The following is a 23085-nucleotide window of genomic DNA, read 5'->3' on the forward strand; positions in this document are numbered from 1 at the left end:
GATATTTAATCTTCCTCGCAAAGGACTGTTGGACAGTCAATTGCTTACTGGAAGTAGTACAAGTGGTCTTCCGACTTCCCCTCTGGGATGCCGATCGACTCCCAGCAGCAACAACAGCTGCGCCAGCAGCAGTAGGCGTTACACTCAAGGATGCATCGGAGGAATCCCAGGCAGGAGAGGACTCGTCAGACTTGCCAGTGACATGGCCTGCAGGACTATTGACTTTCCTGTGTAAGGTGGAAATTGACACTGAGGGAGTTGGTGGTGTGGTTTGCAGGAGCTTGGTTACAAGAGGAAGGGATTTAGTGGTCAGTGGACTGCTTCCGCTGTCATCCAAAGTTTTTGAACTTGTCACTGACTTCTGATGAATGCGGACCAGGTGACGTATAAGGGAGGATGTTCCTAGGTGGTTAACGTCCTTACCCCTACTTATTACAGCTTGACAAAGGCAACACACGGCTTGACACCTGTTGTCCGCATTTGTGTTAAAAAAAATAATTCCACACCGAAGAGGTGATTTTTTTTGTATTTTGACCAGGCATGTCAATGGCCATATTCGGCCCACGGACAACAGGTGTCTCCCCGGGTGCCTGACTTAAACAAACCACTTCACCATCAGAATCCTCCTTGTCAATTTCCTCCCCAGCGCCAGCAACACCCATATCCTCATCCTGGTGTACTTCAACAGTGACATCTTCAATTTGACTATCAGGAACTGGACTGCGGGTGCTCCTTCCAGCACTTGCTGGGGGCGTGCAAATGGTGGAAGGCGCAAGCTCTTCCCGTCCAGTGTTGGGAAGGTCAGGCATCGCAACCGACACAATTGGACTCTCCTTGGGGATTTGTGATTTAGAAGAACGCACAGTTCTTTGCTGTGCTTTTGCCAGCTTAAGTCTTTTCATTTTTCTAGCGAGAGGATGAGTGCTTCCATCCTCATGTGAATCTGAACCACTAGCCATGAACATAGGCCAGGGCCTCAGCCGTTCCTTGCCCCTCCGTGGCGTAAATGGCATATTGGCAAGTTTACGCTTCTCATCAGACGCTTTCAATTTTGATTTTTGGGTAATTTTACTGAACTTTTGTTTTTTGGATTTTACATGCTCTCTTCTATGACATTGGGCATCGGCCTTGGCAGACGACGTTGATGGCATTTCATCGTCTCGGCCATGACTAGTAGCAGCAGCTTCAGCACGAGGTGGAAGTGGATCTTGATCTTTCCCTATTTTAACCTCCACATTTTTGTTCTCCATTTTTTAATGTGTGGAATTATATGCCAGTATAAATAGCAATGGCCTACTACTATATATACTGCGCACAACTGAAATGCACCACAGGTATGGATGGATAGTATACTTGACGACACAGAGGTAGGTAGAGCAGTGGCCTTCCGTACCGTACTGCTATATATACTGGTGGTCACTGTCAGCAAACTGGAAAACTAAAATGCACCACAGGTATAGAATCTAGATGGATAGTATACTTGACGACACAGAGGTAGGTAGAGCAGTGGCCTTCCGTACCGTACTGCTATATATACTGGTGGTCACTGTCAGCAAACTGCAAAACTAAAATGCACCATAGGTATAGAATCTAGATGGATAGTATACTTGACGATACAGAGGTAGGTAGAGCAGTGGCCTTCCGTACCGTACTGCTATATATACTGGTGGTCACTGTCAGCAAAACTCTGCACTGTACTCCTCCTATATAATACAGCTGCTCCCCAGTCCCCACAATTAAGCAATAAGCAGTAGCACAAATATTATTAATAAACGGAGAGGACGCCAGCTACGTCCTCTCCCTAACATTTCCAATGCACGAGTGAAAATGGCGGCGACGCGCGGCTGCTTATATAGAATCCGAATCTCGCGAGAATCCGACAGCGGGATGATGACGTTAGGGCGCGCTCGGGTTAACCGAGCCATACGGGAGAATCCGAGTATGCCTCGGACCCGTGTAAAATGGCTGAAGTTCGGGGGGGTTCGGTTTCCGAGGAACCGAACCCGCTCATCACTAATGAATACACATCTGTATATGCACACTGCTAGTTATTGGGTTATCTGGTACATGTGACTCTTACTTGCACTCCTCTGGCATGTGTTTGGCCTCATCAGTGCAGCTGTAGAATTTGCCCTGTAGAGAGGTGTCACGATTAATACCGACAAATGATAAAGGCTGATGAGACAAATGGATTAACCACACAATGAACAACAGGTGCAGGCAGCTACAGAAACACCTATGGGGCCTTATTCAGAGCAGGGTTTTCTTTGCACTGGAAATGCACCTGAGGCTGTCAGTACAGTCAAATGCATTCTAGACACTGGCGGCTGAATAGGGAGCAAATACAGATAATTTTTTTCTGTGCAGGGTAAATACTGCCTGTTTTTGCATGTAGCCCACAAATGTTAGACATCTTTATTTTTACACTGTAATATAGATTTCAGTTTGAACACACCCCACCCAAATCTTAGACTCTCTGCACATGTTACATCTGACCCACCTGCAGATGTATGGTTTTCCCCAGATGCTTGCTTTTTTGCTTTACTTACAAATATGAATCAGGCTCTCACAAGCAAATGTGCAGAAGCAGTGCAGGAGATCCAGATTTATTTTCACGTTCACCATGCGGCCGAATTGCCCATACTGTAACTCTGAATCAGGGCTATAGGGTGTGGGCAATTTACCTTAAGAGGCTAAAGAAATCTAGAGCCATTTACTGATTAACTGGTATAAATTGGGCCTAGGCCTAACATTTCAATGGGACACCTTTTGGGTCTTTTACAAGCGCATGGGCGGGGGCAGATAAATGGGTACAATTGTACAAAATGACATCACACAGAGCAACAGACAAACATACTGTGAGTTTTCACCTTAAAGAGCTGAACCCCAATGCAGGCAAACATAAACTGGAGGAGGGTGGTGACTATCATAATGTTCCCAATAGTGCGGATGGCAACGAACACACATTGCACGACATGCTGAGGAGACAGAAGGATAGCCCAGGTTCAGTGTAAGCAAAGCAGTAACAGTGTGACAGGTGATAGCTATGTCCTCTGACAGCTAAGTTGGTGCCCTTGAGCTTCTCCCAAGGGCATTGGTAGTGTATGGGCTCATCCAATGCCCCTTCCATTCTGGCTAAACCTATAAAGTCCAGTCCACCAGCAACAAGCCTAAAACATGCAGTAGTAGTAGGGCCGGATCTAGACCTTGCGGCGCCCCGGGTGGAAAAAATAGGGGCGTGGCTTCATGGGGAAGGGGCGTGGTTAGTTATGCCCCCTGTAGCTGTGCCCACAGTTGTATTGCCCCCAGTACTGTGCCCCCTGTTGAATTGAAAAAAAGAAATAATTTTTTTTTTATTAATACTTACAATCCCCGCTCCTGCTTCCCGACCGCTGCTGACCTCCGTCTCCGGCCGTTGGCACCGCTCCTCGGATCTATGGAAGAGACGTCATGACGTCTCTCCCATAGCACCGCACAGACAGTAGAGGTTAATTATGACCTCTAGTGTCTATGTGCCGCTCCCACAATGCAGTGCAGTGCGCGATGACTTCATTGCGCACCGCACAACACCGGGCATCTAAACAGCAGCGGGCGGCACCAGTAGCGGATCTTGCCACGGCAGCGGCGCCCTCCGGATGGCGGTGGCGCCCTCTGGACGGCGGCGGTGCCCTCCGGAAGGCGGCGCCCTGGGCAAAAATCCTGCTTGCCCGTATCAAGATCCGCTACTGAGTAGTAGCACCACACATAAACACAACTGCAGGGGGCGTCGTGCAGCAGTGTTGCAGGATTTCACCAGAAGGACAGATATATAAAAACCATAGCATTGAGACTTTACCTTCAGTCCCTTGGCTCTGTTAATGGCTCTCAGTGGACGCAGCACTCTCAGTACACGGAGGATCTTTACCACGGAAATAGCACTGGAACTGCAAAATAAACACAAAGCGCTGGATCAGAAGAGCGGGCTAGCCGAGGAATATACACTCAGCAACAGCCCCATATCAGAGCAGCTGTTCCCTGTGCTGTACCCGCCCCCTGAATGGCACTCAAGCCGTCATAACTAATCGGCCAAGGGGGTGGGTGGTTAGGTAACTTTGCTCCGGCTCAGACTCTCAAAGCAGCAGAACAGCTCCACAGCACACTCTAGAGATGTGCGGCGGGGAATTTTCGTGTTTTGTGTTTTGGTTCTAATTCCACTTTCGTGTTTTTGTTTTTGTTTTGGATCTGGATGATTTTTGAAAAAAAAAACATAAAAACAGCTAAAATCACAGAATTTGGGGGTAATTTTGCTCCTACGGTATTATTAACCTCAATAACATTCAATTCCACTCATTTCCAGTCTATTCTGAACACATCACACCTCACAATATTGTTTTTAGGCCTAAAAGTTGCACCGAGGTGGCTGTATGACTAAGCTAAGCGGCACAAGTGTGCGGCACAAACACCTGGCCCATCTAGGAGTGTCACTGCAGTGTCAGACAGGATGGCACTTAAAAAAATAGTCCCCAAACAGCATATGATGCAAAGATAAATAAAAAAAAGAGGTGCAAGATGGAATTGTCCTTGGGCCCTCCCACCCACCCTTATGTTGTATAAACAGGACATGCACACTTTAACGAACCCATCATTTCAGCAACAGGGTCTGCCACACGACTGTGGCTGAAATGACTGGTTTGTTTGGGCCCCCACCAAAAAAGAAGCAATCAATCTCTCTGTGCATAAACTGGCTCTACAGAGGCAAGATGTCCACCTCATCATCATCCTCCGATTCCTCACCCCTCGTAAAGTGACCAGGAACGCCAATTAGGAGTAAGTATAAAAAAGTTTTTTTGAAAAATGGTGAAAAACCCATGTCGACCTAATGCACATGTTGACATAATGCATATCGACCGAATGACTGTTGACCTAAGGACGGTATCCCCATTATCGGCATCCCAACGTCCAGTATTTCATACCGAACTCGGAATTACAGACTAAATTTTCCACTCCCATCCATTAGAGCAACAATGCTCCCGTGCTTGGGACCCTTCAACTCAAATTAGGCTGGGTACACACTTGCCGAGATCGCCTGAACCGGCGGATCGGATGATATATTATATACATTGCCAAAGTGTGTATACCCTATATCGTTATCGATGCGCATTTCCAGGGGTAGTTAACGAGGTACAATGGACCTATTTCAGAGTTGATAGCAGCAGCAAATTTGTTAGCAGTTGGGCAAACCCATGTGCACTGCAGGGGAGGGGGCAGATATTTCAAGTGCAGAGAGAGTTAGATTTGTGTGTGGTGTGTTCAAACTGAAATCTAAATTGCAGTGCAAAAATAAAGCAGCCAGTATTTACCCTGCACAGAAACAAAATAACCCACCCAAATCTAATTCTCTCTGCACATGTTATATCTGCCTCCCCTGCAGTGCACATGGTTTTGCCCAACTGCTAACAAATTTGCTGCTGCGATCAACTCTGTATTACCCCCAATATCTTTAGTTTTCAACTTGAGATGGCATGCACCTTGATGTGGGTGCATGCCGTCACTGATGAGACGCAAATGATATCGTTCAGTGTGTATGAACGTTATCGTTTGCGGGGGGATAATGCATGATGTCACTGACATCTGCAAGTGTGTACCCAGCCTTAGAATGATTAAAATGCAAGACGTGGAAAAGGTTTATTTGCAAACATTCCTATAGACTGTTCCCAATGATGTCGTTACTCGGCACTTAACAATAATGCGAATCATTGTTGCTATTAAGAAGTCATGATATTAAAACTTTCGCACTACCAGTTATTTCTTTAAAGATAAAGTTTGGATCGCTTTGAAATAAAGTCTTATTATTTTCCTTTAAGACCTAAAGTGGAAACCTCAAACTGGTCGTCGGATGTCACCCCTTAGGCTTTCATGGCCCAGCTTCCCAGAACATTTCAAAAAGACTGGAATTGCCTTAGTAATCTGTATATGAGATGCTTTCAGTGTGAAACCCAGACGGAGCTGTAATAGAGAAGTCTAACCCTCACTGTCCATTGCTTGATTTCACACTATGGGGTAGATGTATTAACCTGGAGAAGGGATAAAGAAGTGATAAGCGCAGGGTGATAACGCACCAGCCAATCATTACGGATTTGAAAAATGACAGTTAGGAGCTGATTGGCTGGTGCGTTATCTCCTTGCACTTATCACCGCTTTATAATTTCTCCAGGCTTAATAGATCTGCCCCTATTTGAACCTAGCAAGTAGTCTAATTATTAGTAATGATAAAGTTACAAAACATTACGGGGCAGATTTAACAATAAGTGATCACTCGTTACAACTCGTTATCACTCGTTACAAATGTGAAATGGCGACCTAGCCAATCAGCTCCTAACTGTCATTTTCAAACAAATTACAGTTGGGAGCTGATTGGCTGGTGCACTATTAATCATTCATAACAAGTGGTTACAAGAATATCAGTAGTTGTTAAATCTGCCCATCTATTTAAAACAAACACTACTGGAATATATTTGCACACATAAGACATGTTTCCTTATTATATACGGCTGGCATCCCACATCTCCGGCAAACTTTGCAGCTATTACATCTGGCCCAAAGTCTTGCACTTCCTGCTACTCGCAGGCTATTACATTCCCCCATTATGTTATACCTCATTATAAATGACCAATAACCATAAGACACTAAGGGGGTATTCAATTGTTTGAAAAGTCAGTTGGGTGTCTGTTGTTCTTATCTAATAAACAGGAAAACACAAACACCCAACCGACTTTTCAAACAACTGAATATCCCCCTAAAAGCCCAAATTGTGCCCAAACTGCACCCAAGACCAAATGTGGCCTCCTCTACGCGTGTTTTGTTTTATTAATAGAATGTAAGCTCTCACGAGCAGGGCCCTCTTCCCTCATGTGCTTATCCTTTTCTTACTTTAATAATCCTCAACTGCCCAAATCCTGCAGTTCTCGGCTACCTTGATATTTATCTCAGTGTCGTCTACTGATTTAATAGTTATGCTTAGTTACCCTGTACTTGTCCAATATTGTCTTCAACTGTAAGTCACTGTTTTCCTAGTTTTATTATGTGCACATGTACTCTGTAATTGGCTCGTGGATAACCCCACTATCTACCTCCACTGACTCGCCCTCACACACAGTAACATATCACTGTTACACAGAGGGCATTTCACCAATTCACGTGTCATGGACCCCCACGAGGGAGAATTAGTGTCGGTATGCCGGCTGTCGGGATTCCGGCGCCGGTATACTGTGCGCCGGGATCCCGATAGCCGGCATACTGAAGACCACCCCATTCAGACATGTGACATTGGGACAAAATAAGCCCCTTTTATGGTGTGTGAATTGGGGCAGGTGGGAGAGACGCTATTCTGCCCCTGCTTACCCCTCCCTACACACAGTCTGATACTTATTGTCATACACATACTGGCCTGTATGACTGCTGCTAATGTCGGTACTATGACATCATAATGGTCCTATGAATTAAATTCCAGCGCAGCACACTAGGGTATATCCCGTCTCAAGGCAGCCGCTAGAGCGGGAAGCATTTGTCGGTGCTCCTGGCATTCGTTCTTATTTACCTTATTGGTGATATTATAGAGTCTGCAGGCTATCTACGTCTACATAGTAGCGTCATTTATATTTACTTAATAGTAAATTGCATCGGAGAGGAGAGCGAAGGAGGAGGAAGGACGGAGAAGGGAGCAGCCATGGACTGCTGCTTCCCATTTGGCCTGTGCTGGCCATTTAAAAAGCGGAAGGTAAGTGCGCTGTAATTTTTATTTGTACTTTGTTTTTTGTACAATTATGGTGTTTTGTGGATTTTATAAGGGACGGGAATCACCTGACAGTGGACGTGTCAGGGCATAGAAGGAGGTTCTGTCCCAATGGAGTAGGCCTAAATGTCAGGAGGTGTTTCTGCCCAAAACTGACTAAGCTAAGAGGCTGTTTATTATTATTTACAGTATTGCTGGTTCTCAGTGGCCGCAAAACATAGATATTATACAGTAGTGTGAGGGCAGCCTCAGGAGATTGTAATGGTGGAAGCCTGACTAGGGATGTTTGCATATAACTGAGAGAATTATTTATTTAGAATTTCTATTTTATCTTCATTTATTTAAGGAGAAGCTGATAAAGAATGAGGTGCCCCCAGCCCAGGAGATGCCCGAACAGGTACCACACCCTGGGAGGCAGGAGACCACACCACCCGCAGAGAGGGATGAGCTGAAACAAGACCAGGCAAGACTGGTGCCCTCTGCACCCCGTGCAAAGCAAGCACCCCCTCCACCTCGGGCAAGACTGACACCTCCTGCACCCCGGGAGAGAAAAGTGCCCCCACCACCTCGGGCAAGAAAAGGTCCAACATCTCGCCCAAGACAGGTGCCCCCACCACCTCGGGCACGTCAGCCACCTCCCCCACCCCGGGTAAGACAGGCACCTCCGCCTCCCCGGGCAAGGCAGACACCCCTGCCATAGAGGCATTTATCAACGCCATAGTCACCTCAGAGGCATGCCTTAACTAACATCAGAGGCATGCAAGCCTCACCACCATCAGAGGCAAGCGCCCTCACCACCATCAGAGGCATGCGCCCTCAATACCATCAGAGGCATGCGCCCTCACCACCATCAGAGGCATGCACCCTCACCACCATCAGAGGTGTGTGCCCTCACCACCATCAGAGGCATGCGCCCTCAATACCATCAGAGGTATGCGCCCTCACCACCATCAGAGGCAAGCGCCCTCAACACCATCAGAGGCATGCACCCTCACTACCATCAGAGGTATGCACCCTCACCACCATCAGAGGTATGCGCCCTCACCACCACCATCGGAGAGGCACACACCTCCACCACCATCGGAGAAATGCCTGCAGACACAACATTTTTTAAATAAAATACTTGTTGCATAATGATCAGGCCCGGCGACAGGGGGGGTCAAAGGGGACAACCCTCCCGGGCCCCGAGCTTCAGGGGGGCCCCATCACTTGCTTGGTCTGGTTGGTCTTCGCTTTGTTGCCTTCATTATGCTTGCGGCATGCCTCTCTGCCGCCCCGTCCCTGTCTGACGATCTGCTGCCGCTGCCGCTGAAGAGCCGGGCAGCAGAGCAGCAAACACAGGCTACACTGACTGTGTGAGTCAGGACTCCTTATAGCAGCTGCCCGCAGCACTACCTCTGTCCAACCCTGCTCCCTACGTGCCTGGATGGCACCCTCACAGCCTGTCATACTGTGTACTTTGTCAAGGTACTGCCATATTATTCTGTATAAATGTGTGTATGGTGAGTTCTATGTGTGTGTGTGTGTATATATATATACATATATATATATATATATAATAGAACACAAACGGGCGGCACTCCACAGGATTTCCAAAGTAACACGACAGCACACAGCTGGTAATATCAACGTTTCAGGCACGCTTTATTGGCGCCTTTCGTCAGGACAAAGAATCAAAGTGAATACACATACCTTTATAGCAGCCACAGTGCCCACCACCTCCCGGCGTCTCACCGTTCATCTCAAATATCCATTTGGATTCGAGCCGGATTAATTTCTTGTTTCTGTCACCACCTCTACTCAGGGGTGGGACATGATCCACCAGTTTGTAACGAAGTGTCGCCATCGAGTGGCCCGCTTCCTTGAAATGTTTGGCCACGGGTTGATCAATCGTTTTTCCTTCCAACGCCTGTCTAATGGCCGACCTAGAGCAGCCCAACATAGGTCGGCCATTAGACAGGCGTTGGAAGGAAAAACGATTGATCAACCCGTGGTCATGGTGTAGTGTGTAGTAATGTATTTGTTTTTGATTCATATCTATGGTGTTTGATTTCCTGTATTTCGGGTTGTCATAGATACTGCTGCGCCTACCAGCGCCGGATTGGTTGAGGGACGGACGTCTCTGCACGCTCCCGGAGTGTCTGCTGGGGATTGGGGAAGGCGTGTACTGGTGCACTGTCACCATGGATACTAGCCCCGCCCCTGAAGCTGGCCCGTTCGCGTCGCGGGGAAGGACGTAATGCCGATCAATTCCGGAAATGCGGTGAGACGCCGGGAGGTGGTGGGCACTGTGGCTGCTATAAAGGTATGTGTATTCACTTTGATTCTTTGTCCTGACGAAAGGCGCCAATAAAGCGTGCCTGAAACGTTGATATTACCAGCTGTGTGCTGTCGTGTTACTTTGGAAATCCTGTGGAGTGCCGCCCGTTTGTGTTCTATTATATGCAGTCCGTCAAAGGTCATTGGGAGGGCACCCAGGTGCTACTGTCTCTAGTGTGGAGTGCCGGTCAAAAACGCGGTTTATATATATATATATATATATATATATGCAAAAAATGTCCCTGGCACTCCGAACTTCCGTTCACCTTGCTCCGGTGCCCTCCCCTCAGATCTGCCTCTGTGTATATGGTCCTTGTATGCCGCCCATACAAGGACCATATATATATATGTGTGTGTGTATATATATATATATGTATAAATTATAATATATATACTGTATATTTTATATATATATATATATGCAGTATATGTGTGTGTGTGTGTGTGTGTGTGTGTGTATATATATATATATTATTATATATATATATATATATATATATAATTTTTTTACAGCGACTTTGTGCTTTATAAGGGGGGGGAGTCAAGGCAGGGTGGGGGGCCCCGGAGAAATTGGTGTACCGGGCCCCAAGATTTCTCTTGCCGGCCCTGATAATGATACTACTCTCTGTTTTTTATTCCCCCTACTGAAGTGTCTATATGCTGAATGAATCTTTGGGAGCATCATTAAATGGGTCAGATAAGCATATAATGATTATTTCCCAGCATGGGGACACACACAGCTTTCATATTGGAAATTGAGACGCATTTGGGGGGTGTTATAGGTAACCATCCTTATAACCGATTGATAGGACTGTGATCTTATGACCAATTACATACACCCCACGGTGTGCTTTCCTATAACTACGCCTTTGTGTCTGGTTTTTATGTCAGACTTTACAATGTATCAGATTTACACACACATATATATGACCCGATGGTTCGTGTGGGCATTATTACCACCCAATACAGTACTTTAATAGATAGAGCCACTTTCCCTCCCCCAAACCACCATAGTCACAACTCTACCAGTCACAGAATCACTAAGAATCAGCCACCAAACCTCCGTTCAGTCAGGGACAAAACCTGCATTATAAACATATGTAAGAAACACTACACACTAGAAACCAGTCCGCATTCATTGCTAGTGATTTTATCATAGCAGGATAACATAATCGTATTAATTGTGAGTAAGTAAGGATGAAAGCCATAAGATGAGAATGAGAACATGCTCCTGTGAACAGGCTTAAGTCTCACAATAACCAGAATAGGATTCACCTTTTTCCCCAAAACTGACCTCCTGGTAATTTCTTTGCATCTCTGAGACTTGTAGTTCAGCAATAGCTGGTGTGCGTGTGACATTGCATTTGGGCCTTTGTTTCCCCATCTTCCCAAAACGACCCGACAATCAATATGCAGACAAGTCGACATTTTAAAACGTTGACACGTTCAAAAAGTCTACATTTAACATGCTCTGATTCCTGAAGAAGCTGACGTCAGGAACCCTCCCAGGAAACGGCTGGACACGCCTGCGTTTCATCCGACACTCCCAGAAAACGGTGAGTTGCCGCCCAGGAATACCTTCTGCTTGTCAATCTTCTTGCGATCGCCCCTGCGACCCGACTAGTCTGCCTTAATGTGTAAAAAGGGGACGCTGTCTGCCTTAATGTGTAAAAAGGGGACGCTGTTTGACGTAATGTGTAAAAAGGGGACGCTGTTTGACGTAATGTGTAAAAAGGGGACGCTGTTTGCCGTAATGTGTAAAAAGGGGAATTTGTCCGCTGTAATGTGTAAAAGGGGCTCTACCTGGTGTAGTGGTGCTACTGTGCAGCATAATTTGAATAATGGAGACTACTGTGCACCGTTATATGAATTGGTATTATTTTGTGGCCACACCCCTTCCCCACGAAGCCACGCCCCTATATTTTTTGCGCGCGCCTACACCGCGCACTGCCCCTGTTTTGCATACGGGGGGGTGGGGGGGGGCTCCGATGCCGTTTCTTGTACACAGTGCTAAAATGTCTAGTTACGGCACTGTTGCTAGGTATCCATTTCCCTGGCCCTGAGCAGGTCTCCCTCACCAGATCCTCTCCAGGGGTGAGGGTGTGGACTTGGATGGAATGGGGGGGGGGGGGCAAAGCATTTTGTAGCACCTGGGCCCACCGCTCGCTAGTTCCGCCACTGCACACACACATATATAGTCCCAAGCGTACCATGCAGAAATTATGCACCATAAAACTGCACTGGACTAGCAATACAAAGTAATACTCAGTATGGCTATATGTGTCAACTAGAGATGTGCAGTGGGCATTTTTTGTGTTTTGTGTTTGGGATTCGGTTCCGCGGTCGTGTTTTGGATTCGGACGCGTTTTGGCAAAACCACCCTTTCGGATTTTTGTCGGATTGGAATGCGTTTTGGATTCGGGTGTTTTTTTACAAAAAAACCCTCAAAAACAGCTTAAATCATAGAATTTGGGGGGAATTTTGATCCTATAGTATTATTAACCTCAATAACCATAATTTCCACTCATTTCCAGTCTATTCTGAACACCTCACAATGGCCCTCATTCCGAGTTGTTCGCTCGTTCTTTTTCATCGCATCGCAGTGAAAATCCGCTTAGTACGCATGCGCAAAGTTCGCACTGCGACTGCGCCAAGTAACTTTACTATGAAGAAAGTATTTTTACTCACGGCTTTTTCTTCGCTCCGGCGATCGTAATGTGATTGACAGGAAATGGGTGTTACTGGGCGGAAACACGGCGTTTTAGGGGCGTGTGGCTGAAAACGCTACCGTTTCCGGAAAAAACGCAGGAGTGGCTGGAGAAACGGTGGGAGTGCCTGGGCGAATGCTGGGTGTGTTTGTGACGTCAACCAGGAACGACAAGCACTGAACTGATCGCACAGGCAGAGTAAGTCTGAAGCTACTCTGAAACTGCTAAGTAGTTAGTAATCGCAATATTGCGAATACATCGTTCGCAATTTTAAGAAGCTAAGATTCACTCCCAGTAGGCGGCGGCTTAGCGTGTGTAACTCTGCTAAATTCGCCTTGCGACCGATCAACTCGGAATGAGGGCCAATATTATTTTTAGTCCTAAATTTTGCACCGAGTTCGCTGGATGACTAAGCTAAGCGACCCAAGTGGGCGGCACAAACACCTGGCCCATCTAGGAGTGGCACTGCAGTGTCAGACAGGATGGCACTTAAAAAAATAGTCCCCAAACAGCACATGATGCAAAGATAAATAAAAAAAGAGGTGCAAGATGGAATTGTCCTTGGGCACTCCCACCCGCCCTTATGTTATATAAACAGGACATGCACACTTTAACAAACCAATCATTTCAGCGACAGGGTCTGCCACACGACTGTGGCTGAAATGACTGGTTGGGTTGGGCCGCCACCAAAAAAGAAGCAATCAATCTCTCCTTGCACAAACTGGCTCTACAGAGGCAAGATGTCCACCTCATCATCATCCTCCGATTCCTCACTCCTTTCACTGTGTACATCCTCCTCCTCCTCACAGAGTATTAATTCGTGCCCACTGGAATCCACCATCACAGGTCCCTGTGTACTTTCTGGAGGCAATTGCTGGTAAATGTCTCCACGGAGGAATTTATAATTCATTTTGATGAATATCATCTTCTCCACATTTTCTGGAATTAACCTCCTACGCCGATCGCTGACAAGGTGACCGGCTGCACTAAACACTCTTTCAGAGTACACACTGGAGGGGGGGGGGCAACTTAGGTAAAATAAAGCCAGTTTGTGCAAGGGCTTCCAAATTGCCTCTTTTTCCTGCCAGTATACGTACGGACTGTCTGACATGCCTACTTGGATGCTGTCACTCATATAATCCTCCACCATTCTTTCAATGGTGACAGAATCATATGCAGTGACAGTAGACGACATGTCAGTAATCGTTGGCAGGTCCTTCAGTCTGGACCAGATGTCAGCACTTGCTCCTGACTGCCCTGCATCACCGCCAGCGGGTGGTTTTGGAAATTTTATCCTTTTCCTGGCAGCTCCAGTGGCGGTAGAAAATGAAGGAGGAGCTGTTGGCGGGTTACGTTCCGCTTGACTTGACAATTGTCTCACCAGCAGGTCTTTGAACATCTGCAGACTTGTGTCTGGCGGAAAGAGAGATACAATGTAGGCTTTAAACCTAGGATTGAACATGGTGGCCAAAATGTAGTGCTCTGATTTCAACAGATTGACCACCCGTGAATCCTTTTTTAAGCGAATGAAGGGCTCCATCCAAAAGTCCCACATGCCTAGCCGAATCGCTCCGTTTTAGCTCTCCTTCAATTGGAGAACCTTGCACAACATGGAAATCATTCTCCACTGCGCTTGAGTCAGGTGCATTCCCCCTCCTGTGCCTATATCGTAGGCAGATGTATAGGCTTGAATGGCCTTTTGCTGCTCCTCCATCCTCTGAAGCATATAGAGGGTTGAATTCCATCTCGTTACCACCTCTTGCTTCAGCTGATGGCAAGGCATGTTCAGGAGTGTTTGCTGGCGCTCCAGTCTTCGGCACGCGTTGGCTGAATGCCGAAAGTGGCCCGTAATTTTTCGGGCCACCGACAGCATCTCCTGCACGCCCATGTCGTTTTTCAAAAATTATGCACCACCAAATTGGGGTAATCCAATCTGCGATGATGTTCCTCAGTTTCCATAAGAGGTTGTCAGCTGTGTGCCTCTTATGGAAAGCGGTGATACAAAGTGTAGCCTGCCTAGGAACGAGTTTGCATTTGCGAGATGCTGCTACTGGTGCCGCCGCTGTTGTTGCTGCGGGAGGCAATACATCTTCCGAGTGGGCTGTAACAGTCATAAAGTCCTTAGTCTACCCTGCTCCACTTGTCCACATGTCTGTGGTTAAGTGGACAGTGGGTACAACTGCATTTTTTAGGACACTGAGGACACTTTTTCTGACGTCTGTGTACATTCTCGGTATCGCCTGCTTAGAGAAGTCGAACCTAGATGGGATTTGGTACCGGGGACACACTACCTCAAGCAATTCTCTAAGTCCCTGGGAACTAACGGTGGATACCGGACGCACGTCTAACACCAACATATTTGTCAATGCCTGAGTTATCTGCTTTGCAACAGGATGACTGCTGTGATATTTCATCTTTCTCGCAAAGGACTGTTGGACAGTCAATTGCTTACTGGAAGTAGTACAAGTGGTCTTCCGACTTCCCCTCTGGGATGACGATCGACTCCCAGCAGCAACAACAGCAGCGCCAGCAGCAACAGCTGCAGTAGGCGTTACACTCAAGGATCCATCGGAGGACTCCCAGTTAGGAGAGGACTCGTCAGACTTGCCAGTGACATGGCCTGCAGGACTATTGGCGTTCCTATCTAAGGAGGAAATTGACATTGAGAGAGTTGGTGGTGTGGTTTGCAGGAGCTTGGGTACAAGAGGAAGAAGGGATCTAGTTGTCAGTGGACTGCTTCCGCTGTCACCCAAAGTTTTTGAACTTGTCAATGACTTCTGATGAATGCGCTCCAGGTGACGTATAAGGGAGGATGTTCCTAGGTGGTTAACGTCCTTACCCCTACTTATTACAGCTTGACAAAGGCAACACATGGCTTGACACCTGTTGTCCGCATTTCCATTGAAATAATTTTGAAGTATTTTGACCAGGCATGTCAATGGCCTTATTCATCCCACGGACAACAGGTGTCTCCCCGGGTGCCTGACTTAAACAAACCACCTCACCATCAGAATCCTCCTCGTCAATTTCCTCCTCAGCTCCAGCAACACCCATATCCTCATCCTGGTGTACTTCAACAGTGACATCTTCAATTTGAATATCAGGAACTTGACTGTGGGTGCTCCTTCCAGCACTTGCAGGGGGCGTGCAAATGGTGGAAGGAGCCACCTCTTCCCGTCCAGTGTTGGGAAGGTCAGGCATTGCACATTTGGACTCTCCTTGGGGATTTGTGATTTAGAACGCACAATTCTTTGCTGTGCTTTTGCCAACTTAACTCTTTTAATTTTTCTAGCGGGAGGATGAGTGCTTCCATCGTCATGTGAAGCTGAACCACTAGTCATGAGGAACATAGGAGAGGGCCTTAGCTGTTCCTTGCCACTCCGTGTCGTAAATGGCATATTGGCAAGTTTACAATTCTCCTCAGATGATTTTAATTTAGATTTTTGGGTCATTTTACTGAACTTTTGCTTTTTGGATTTTACATGCTCTCTACTATGACATTGGGCATCGGCCTTGGCAGACGACGTTGATGGCATTTCATAGTCTCTGCCATGACTAGTGGCAGCAGCTTCAGCACTAGGTGGAAGTGGACCTTGACCTTTCCCTATTTTACCCTCCAAATTTTTGTTCTCCATTTTTAATGTGTGGAATTATATGCCAGTAATATATCTGGAATTAGACGGCAGTAATCACTAGATAGATACCAGATACCACTGTGACTGGAATGATGATGACCTATGCACAGTGACAGGACACTACCACAGCACCTTACAACAGCACAAGACACTGTACTAGCAGAGGCAGAACTCTGGGAGGCAACGGAGTCATCTGCCGCCGGGCTCCTGCTCTGAAGGGGGGCACCTCTCCTCCCATTCTGTGACACCATTGAATTAAGTTAATTGATAGCTGTCGCTGTTTTTTCAGTGGCTGACTTCCTCACTGGTCCCTGTACCTTACAAATCACACCCTCTTTATTATACTGAATATACTCATTTTACAAGTATCACACCCAGGATTAGAAACCACAACCTATTACACTGGAAGCAGACACCTTACTGATGAAGCTATTTGCTCTTGTATAGGAAATATTAGAATTTTAACAATATGAAGATACTTCTCTGACAATTACACGTAACTTCATATAGTTAGAATTCTCATGCTTCCTCTACAGGAGTAAATAGCTCCATCAGTAAAGTGTCTGCTGTTAGTGTAACAGGTCATGGGTTCTAATCCTGGGTATGACTGCTAAGAAATGTGTGATTTAAAATAAAATACAATTAAATGTATAAATACAGTATATAAATTGTTTTCAGAACACTCCATACACACACACACACACACACACACACACACACACACACACACACACACACACACACACACACACACACACATATATATATACATACATACATATACATACATACATACATATATTTATCTTAATATAGGAAATAGGGCGGCACCAATATTTATCTTGCCTCCGGGCAACTGTGACGAACTTACGCCACTGTGTACTAGTATTAGTAATGTAGTATTACTGAGCCCCACAAGACAATGAGCAGTGATACTGAGCACTGATGATACTGAGCACTGATGATACTACGGAGAACTGACACTGAGCAGCACGATTAGCACAAGACACTGTACTAGTATTAGTAATGTAGTATTACTGAGCAACACAAGACAATGGGGGTCATTCCGAGTTGTTCGCTCGTTGCCGATTTTCGCTATATTGCGATTAGTCGCTTACTGCGCATGCGCAAGGTTCGCAGAGCGCATGCGCTTAGTTATTTTACACAAAAGTTAGGTATTTTACTCACGACATAACGAGGATTTTTCATCGTTCTGGTGATCGTACTGTGATTGACAGGAAGTGGGTGTTTCTGGGCGGAAATTGGCCGTTTTCTGGGCGTGTGCGAAAAAATAAGATTTTACTCACCGGTAAATCTATTTCTCGTAGTCCGTAGTGGATGCTGGGGACTCCGTAAGGACCATGGGGAATAGACGGGCTCCGCAGGAGACTGGGCACTCTAAGAAAGAATTAGGACTACTGGTGTGCACTGGCTCCTCCCTCTATGCCCCTCCTCCAGACCTCAGTTAAGGAAACTGTGCCCGGAAGAGCTGACATTACAAGGAAAGGATTTTGGAATCCAGGGTAAGACTCATACCAGCCACACCAATCACACCGTATAACTTGTGATAACATACTCAGTTAACAGTATGAACAGCAACAGAGCATCAACAAACGGATGCCAACATAACATAACCCTTAATTAAGCAATAACAATATACAAGTCTTGCAGAAGAAGTCCGCACTTGGGACGGGCGCCCAGCATCCACTACGGACTACGAGAAATAGATTTACCGGTGAGTAAAATCTTATTTTCTCTAACGTCCTAGTGGATGCTGGGGACTCCGTAAGGACCATGGGGATTATACCAAAGCTCCCAAACGGGCGGGAGAGAGCGGATGACTCTGCAGCACCGAATGGGCAAACACAAGGTCCTCCTCAGCCAGGGTATCAAACTTGTAGAATTTTGCAAAAATGTTTGAACCCGACCAAGTAGCTGCTCGGCAAAGCTGTAATGCCGAGACCCCTCTGGCAGCCGCCCAAGAAGAGCCCACCTCCCTTGTGGAATGGGCTTTTACCGATTTTGGATGCGGCAATCCAGCCGCAGAATGAGCCTGCTGAATCGTGTTACAGATCCAGCGAGCAATAGTTTGCTTTGAAGCAGGAGCACCCAGCTTGTTGGATGCATACAGGATAAACAGCAAGTCAGTTTTCCTGACTCTAGCCGTTCTGGCAACGTAAATCTTCAAAGCCCTGACTACATCTAGTAACCTGAAATCCTCCAAGTCACGAGTAGCCGCAGGCACCACAATAGGTTGGTTCAAATGAAAAGATGACACCACCTTCGGCAGAAATTGCGGACGAGTCCGTAATCCTGCCCTGTCCATATGGAAAACCAGATAGGGGCTTTACCTGACAATGCCGCCAATTCTGACACACGCCTAGCCGAAGCTAAGGCCAATAGCATGACCACTCTCCACGTGAGATATTTTAACTCCACGGTCTTAAGTGGCTCAAACCAGTGAGATTTCAGGAAACTCAACACCACGTTAAGATCCCAAGGTGCCACTGGTGGCACAAAAGGGGGCTGAATATGCAGCACTCCCTATACAACGTCTGGACTTCAGGAAGAGAATCAGTTATTTTTGAAATAAAATGGATAGGGCCAAAACCTGGACCCTAATGGAACCCAATTTCAGGCCCAATGTCACTCCCGACTGTAGGAAGTGAAGGAAACGGCCCAGCTGGAATTCCTCCGTAGAGGCATTCCAGGCCTCACACCAAGCAACATTTTTTCCGCCATATACGGTGAAAATGTTTAGCCATCACCTCCTTCCTAGCCTTTATCCGTGTAGGAATAACCTCATCCGGAATGCCTTTTTCTGCCAGGATCCGGCGTTCAACCGCCATGCCAACAAACGCAGCCGTGGTAAGTCCTGGAACAGACAGGGCCCCTGCTGCAACAAGTCCTGTCTGAGAGGCAGAGGCTATGAGTCCTCTGTGAGCATTTATTGCAGATCTGGATACCAAGTCCTTCTTGGCCAATCCGGAACAATGAGTATTGTTCTCACTCCTCCTTTTCCTATGATTCTCATCACCTTGGGTATGAGAGGAAGAGGAGGAAACACATAAACCGACTGGAACATCCACGGTGTCATCAGTGCGTCTACAGCTATCGCCTGAGGGTCTCTTGACCTGGCGCAATACCTCTATAGCTTTTTGTTGAGGCGGGACGCCATCATGTCCACCTGTGGCAGTTCCCACCGACCTACAATCTGCGCAAAGACTTCTTGATGAAGTCCCCACTCTCCCGGGTGGAGGTCGTGCCTGCTGAGGAAGTCTGCTTCCCAGTTGTCCACTCCCGGAATGAACACTGCTGACAGTGCTCATACGTGATTCTCCGCCCATCGAAGAATTCCGGTGGCTTCCGCCATCACCACCCTGCTCCTTGTGCCGCCTTGGCGGTTTACATGAGCCACTGCGGTGATGTTGTCTGATTGAATCAGCACCGATTGGTTGCGAAGCAGGGTCTCCGCTTGACTTAGTTGTATATGGCCCTTAATTTCAGGATATTGATGTGAAGGCCAGTCTCCTGACTTGACCACAGCCCTTGAAAATTTCTTCCCTATGTGACTGCCCCCCACCCTCGGAGGCTTGCATCCGTTGTCACCAGGACCCAGTCCTGAATGCCGAATAATGCGACCTTCGCGAAGGTGAGCACTCTGCAGCCACCACAGGAGAGACACCCTGGCCCAGGGGGATAGGGTGATTAACCGATGCATCTGAAGATGTGATCCGGACCACTTGTCCAGTAAGTCCCATTGGAAGGTCCTCTCATGGAACCTGCCGAAGGGAATGGCCTCGTATGATGCCACCATCCTTCCCAGGACTCGAGTGCAGTGATGCACTGACACCTGTTTTGGTTTTAATAGATTCCTGACCAGTGTCACGAGCTCCTGAGCTCTCTCTATCGGGAGATAAACCCTTTTCTGGTCTGTGTCTAGGATCATGCCTAGGAGAGGCAGATGAGCTGTAGGAACCAACTGCGACTTTGGAATATATAGAATCCAGCCGTGTTGCCGTTACACTTCCAGAGAAAGTGATACGCTGTTCAGCCACTGCTCTCTTGATCTCGCTTTTATGAGGAGATCGTCCAAGTACGTGATAACAGTGACACCTTGCTTCCGCAGGAGCACCATCATTTCCGCCATTACCTTGGTGAATATTCTCGGGGCCGTGGAGAGACCAAACGGCAACGTCTGAAATTGGTAATGACAATCCCGTACCGCAATTCTGAGGTACGCCTGATGGGGTGGATAAATGGGGACATGAAGGTATGCCTCCTTTATGTCCCGAGTCACAATAAAATCTCCCCCTTTCAGGCTTGTAACGACCGCTCTTAGCGATTCCATGTTGAACTTGAACCTTTTCAGGTATATGTTCAGGGATTTTAAATTCAATATGGGTCTGACCGAACCGTCTGGTTTCGGGACTACCACATGGTCGAATAATAACCCCCTCCTTGTCGAAGGATGGAAACCTTGACCACCACCTGTTGAAGATACAATTTGTGAATTGCAGTTAACCCTGTTTCCCTCTCGTGGGGGGAAGCCGGCAGGGCCGTCAGTGAGGAGGCATCTTCTCAAAGTCCAGCTTGTATCCCTGAGACACAATATCCATTGCCCAGGGATCTAACAGGGAGTGAACCCACTTGTTGCTGAACTTACGAAAGCGTGCCCCCACCGGGCCTAGCTCCGTCTGTGGAGCCCCAGCGACATGCGGTGGATTTTCACGGAGGCCGGGGAGGACTTCTGTTTCTGGGAACTAGCTGTGTTGTGCAGCTTCTTTCCTCTGGCCCCGCCTCCGGCAAGAAAGGACGCACCTCGGACTTTCTTGTTTCTTTGTTCGAAAAGCTGCATTTGATAATGACGTGCTTTCCTAGGCTGTGCAGGAATATAAGGCAAAACATCAGAATTACCAGCTATAGCCGTGGAGACCAGGTCCGAGAACCCTTCTCCACACAATCCTCAGCCTTCCATATGCCACTTAAGTCGGTATCATCAGTCCATTGCATATTCTACTGGACACGTCAAGCAGAAATCGACATAGCTTTGACTCTAGGACCCAGTATATTCATGTCTCTTTGGGCATGTTTTTGATTATATATATCTCTTAAGACAGCATCTTTAATATATATACATATCTCTCTATATACAAATATATATATATATATATATATATATATACATACTAGGGTCTCAATTTCTGCTGATAAGGTACCTGTCCACGCCGCCACAGCGCTATAAACCCATGCCGACACAATCGCCGGTCTGAGTAGTGTACCAGAATGTGCACGCTATCTGCAGGCTCCCTGAGAATAGCTAAGGCTACCTTCTGGGCAAACGTGACACCCTAGGGGAAGATTCCCATCACATCCTGGCCCTAGTGGGGAAAGGATACTGCCTGAGAATTCTTTGTGGGAAGCTGCAGTCTCTTGTCTGGAGATTCCCGCTCTTTTTCCTCATGAGAGGAGGGAAATTTACCTCAGCTTTCTTCCCCTTAAACATGTGTACCTTTGTGTCAGGGACAAATGAGTCATCAGTGATATGCAAATCATCTTTTATTACAATAATCATATATTGAATACCTTTCTGCCATTTTGGCTGTAACTTTGCATTATCGTAGTCGACACTGGAGTCAAACTCCGTGTCGAGATCAGTGTTTATTATTTTGGATAGTGAGCATTGTGAGACTCTGAAGGTCTCTGCGCCATAGGGACAGACATGGGTAGATTTCCTGTCTGTTCTCTAATCTTTTGTGCAATAAATTCACCTTAGCACTACACATATCCAAACAGGTGTCGGCGTTGTCGACGGAGACACCCTCTCACACACATATTAGCTCCATCTCCTCCTTAGGGGAGCCTTTTACCTCAGACATGTCGACACACACGTACCGACACACCACACACACAGGGGATGCTCTATATGAAGACAGTTCCCCCACAAGGCCCTTTGGAGAGACAGAGAGAGAGTATGCCAGCACACACCCCAGCGCTATATGACCCAGGAATCACACAGTAACTTAGTGTTAACCCAGTAGCTGCTGTATATATTGTTTTTACGCCAAATTTATGTGCCCCCCCCCCCTCTTTTTCCCCCTCTTCTATCGTGCTTCTGCAGGGGAGAGCCCGGGGAGCTTCCTCTCAGCGGAGCTGTGGAGAGAAAATGGCGCTGGTGAGTGCTGAGGAAGAAGCCCCGCCCCCTCAGCGGCGGGCTTCTGTCCCGCAATTTTGTGTAAAAATAATGGCGGGGGCTCATGCATATTACAGTGCCCAGCTGCACCCTACAGTGACCGGAGTGTGTGGGTTAGTGTGGGAGCAATGGCGCACAGCTGCAGTGCTGTGCGCTACCTCATATGAAGACAGGAGTCTTCTGCCGCCGATTTTGACGTCTTCTTGCTTCACCCGCCGGCTTCTGTCTTCTGGCTGTGCGAGGGGGACGGCGGCGCGGCTCCGGGAACGGACGACCAAGGTTAAGATCCTGTGTTTGATCCCTCTGGAGCTAATGGTGTCCAGTAGCCTAAGAAGCGCAACCTAGCCGCAGTTAGTAGGTTTGCTTCTCTCCCCTCAGTCCCACGTAGCAGAGAGTCTGTTGCCAGCAGAAGCTCTCTGAAAATAAAAAAAACCTAACTAAAATACTTTCTTATTAGCA

General features: G+C 47.1%; 1 protein-coding gene across 5 annotated transcripts in view; it reads right to left on the bottom strand.

The window, feature by feature from the left end:
* The window catches only part of CACNA1F (calcium voltage-gated channel subunit alpha1 F), a 326101-nt gene that overhangs the window by 173889 nt on the left and 129127 nt on the right, over positions 1-23085 (bottom strand). For 4 of the 5 annotated variants that reach the window (XM_063936571.1, XM_063936568.1, XM_063936569.1 and 1 more), the window contains exons 24-26: positions 3836-3923; positions 2871-2978; positions 2081-2133 (exon numbers count right to left, since the gene is read on the bottom strand). In XM_063936571.1, coding sequence (XP_063792641.1) covers positions 2081-2133; positions 2871-2978; positions 3836-3923 — 249 coding nt within the window. The remainder of the gene's footprint in view (positions 1-2080; positions 2134-2870; positions 2979-3835; positions 3924-23085) is intronic. The other variant, XM_063936570.1, reaches the window with a different exon arrangement.

This window comes from Pseudophryne corroboree, chromosome 8, assembly GCF_028390025.1.
Source record: "Pseudophryne corroboree isolate aPseCor3 chromosome 8, aPseCor3.hap2, whole genome shotgun sequence".
NCBI lineage: Eukaryota > Metazoa > Chordata > Amphibia > Anura > Myobatrachidae > Pseudophryne > Pseudophryne corroboree.